The 3,010-nt window shown below is 21.8% G+C and overlaps 1 protein-coding gene across 1 annotated transcript; it reads left to right on the top strand. All coding sequences in view use genetic code 6, as the record gives it.

The window, feature by feature from the left end:
* Nucleotides 1-11: 11 nt before the first annotated feature.
* On the top strand, nucleotides 12-2,358 carry TTHERM_01544790 (transmembrane protein, putative; the record flags this gene model as incomplete). Its single annotated transcript, XM_001026818.4, has 5 exons — nucleotides 12-550; nucleotides 603-693; nucleotides 749-1,286; nucleotides 1,347-1,716; nucleotides 1,778-2,358. Coding segments are annotated over 5 exons (2,118 nt in total), but the record flags the coding sequence as incomplete, so codon positions are not given.
* Nucleotides 2,359-3,010: the final 652 nt, after the last annotated feature.

Raw genomic sequence — 3,010 nt, 5'->3', positions numbered from 1 at the left:
GAGGTTTTTAATGATTAATTGAAATAAATAAACTTAAATATTTAATTAAATTCTAATTTATACACATAGCATTATTCATTCAGATAAAATAATGGAACATTTAATTTAACTAACTTGATAAGTGTGTATGGTTAGTTTAATAGTGAAGTAGAATTAGTATTTTCCAGCGATATTATTTAAATTCCCCTTTACTAAAATATTTCTGATTCTCTGCAAATTTCTAATTATTCCTCAAAATATTACGCCTTTCTTAAAATAAAAATAAAAAATGAATGCAATCCTGGGTACGAGCTTTAAAAATTCTAAACCATTCTAGACTATTGTTCTCCTTGTTTAGAAGGTTATTATAACACACAACCTAATTAGCATTGTATTAAATGTCCAGATTCAGCCTATTATTGTAAATATCAAACAATTTTGCTTAAAAAGGGATTTTGGAGAGAAAACTCAACTTCTTCAAATATTTTGGCTTGTAATTAAAACAAAAATAGTTGCATTGAAAGTTAAGCAGGAGTAAATTTAGTCAATACAAACTAACAGTGTGCTGAAGGTAATTTTTTTTATTTTAATTTTATTTTAAGATGAAACTTAAAACATATAAGGGTACATTGGACCTATTTGCGATGATTGTGATATAGAAAATCAATATTGGGGTTAAAGATATTAAAAAATAGGAAATAATCAGTGTGTTAGGTAATTTAAAAATTTTTCTTTGATATAAATAATTATATTTTTTATTTTTAAAAAGCTGCTAATAAGATTTTAAATATTCGATTTTGATGTTTACAGGCATAATTTTTTACAGCTTGATATTTTGCATTTATATTACAGATTCAACAATAAATTAGTTCAAGTAACAAGTAGTTGATGAGTATTTTAAAATTTTAAAAATCTATGTTGCAAAGAAATCTCATATTTCAAGCACAATTATAAAGATTTTGATAAACTATTTTCAGCTAATATCCATAATAGTAAATATGAATATACCTATACCAAGAAGCTTAGGCAATTTTATAGTTATTTTTGGTTCTCCTTCTTAATTGAGTTAAACAAATTTAGATTGCTTATACGTTTAAATTGCAAAATTTTTTGGATTGCAGTTTTTGTATGCTAAATTTTTAATAGGCTAGATTTAGTTAGTAATTATTTGCTTAATGTTCTTTGGCTTTTATAGAATTTTTTGCTTATATATGAAAAGAAGATTCCATTTATATCATTTAATTACAGGATTGGTTTTAATTTATTATTAAAATCTTTCAGGGATTATTTAATAGCTGCTTGGTAGTGTAAATTATTATTTTTAATCAAATAAGTTATTTAAACTTTTATTACAAAAAATTCAAAAGATTTCTTGCAGAAAAATTGGTTAAAGAAGTTATGTACTTGATTACCCATAGTATGAATGCAATGATGAGCACCTAAAAAGCGCTCTTTATATCTTATTTCCTTTTTTATTTGTATGGGCTATAATTATACCTCTTCTATTACTATATTTTTTATTTAAAAATTAATTTAATTTGAATAAACTAAAATAACTCACTTTGTTAGGTTTCTTATATGAAGGCTATGAAATAAATTAGTATTACTGGGAGATTATTTAAATAGCAAAGAATATTTTAATAGCCTTCTTTTTGAAATTTTATGGAGACTTTAATCCCCTTATGTACATTTTATGTGCTATTACTATATTAGTTTACTCAATGCTATTATAAAAATGTAAAACACTTTCATTAATATATTTTTTTAAATAATAATTCAAACTTCTTTTTATTTATAGTCAAACCTCTATCTTGTTAAAGGTTAAATAATCTTAATCTAACTTGCTCTTGTTACTCTATTTTAATAATTATGCTAGGACTAATAGCATAAGAATTCTAAATTTATGCTGTAAGCATACTTTGCCTTCTTTTGATTTTAATACTTAACATATGTTTGGCAGTTTAAGTAATACAAATAATACTAAAGGAATATTTGACTAAAATAAAGCTATTCTTTTATCCTCTGATATTAAATTTATTAGATAAATTACATATAAAAGTTGATAGGACTCTTTTTAATGTAATAACCAAATAACATGTGATTGATTTATGGAAAAAAATAACATTTTAAGTTCACAAAAAAAATTAAAAAGTAAGTAAGAGTAATAATTTTTTCAGCTAAGAATTCTAGCAAGACCTATTTTTTGCTAACCTATAGGATTGTCTAAGATATGCTTAAATGCAGATAATACTAAGAAAAACAAAAGTTTTGAACTAACATCAATCACAATTTAATATCAAATAATCTCATACTTAAGCAAATACATGTTTTTAACAAAATATAGATACACTCAAATAGAATAAATTAGCAAAATAATGAATAGAATATCTATTAATTATATTTTTTAATAACATATTTAAATTTTGTATATTCAAAATCATACATATTTATTAAGAAAATTATTAGATTATTATGTAAAATATACAGATTTAATATAAAAATATTAGTATGATAATTAAATTTGGATCATTAAAACATATATACTCTTGATTGAAATAATGTATCAAATAAAAGGTATTATTTATGGATATAAATTATAATTGACTATAAATTGAAATCTTGTTTATCAAATTTCTTTCTTAATCTTATGTAGGTAGAGCTTAAATTGCATTTACATGCTTTTACTATTATATATTATTTTAAAATTTTACATGCTTTGAAGTTTTCTATTCTACTAGAAATGCATCCCCCATTTAAATTTCACACACTAAACTTAATTTTATAATATTTCTCTATCAATATTATAAATATTGTTTATTTTATAGTAGGCTTATAATAGTACTAAAGAATACATGCTTTTATTTATCAACTATTACTTAATTATTATTCTTCTTGTAAAAAAAATAAATATTTTTTTAATTCAAAATAATATATAAATAATTAAGTGCAGTTCACTTATAAACTAAATTCTTCTTCATTTTCTTTGTCTATTAAATTATAAATGATTTCTTCGAAAAAATGGCACAATTCT

The sequence above is a fragment of the Tetrahymena thermophila genome, assembly GCF_000189635.1.
Source record: "Tetrahymena thermophila SB210 genomic scaffold scf_8253971, whole genome shotgun sequence".
NCBI classification, from domain to species: Eukaryota; Ciliophora; class Oligohymenophorea; order Hymenostomatida; family Tetrahymenidae; genus Tetrahymena; species Tetrahymena thermophila.
The sequence above is the reverse complement of the archived record's forward strand: the minus strand, read 5'-3'. Positions and strand labels throughout refer to the sequence as shown.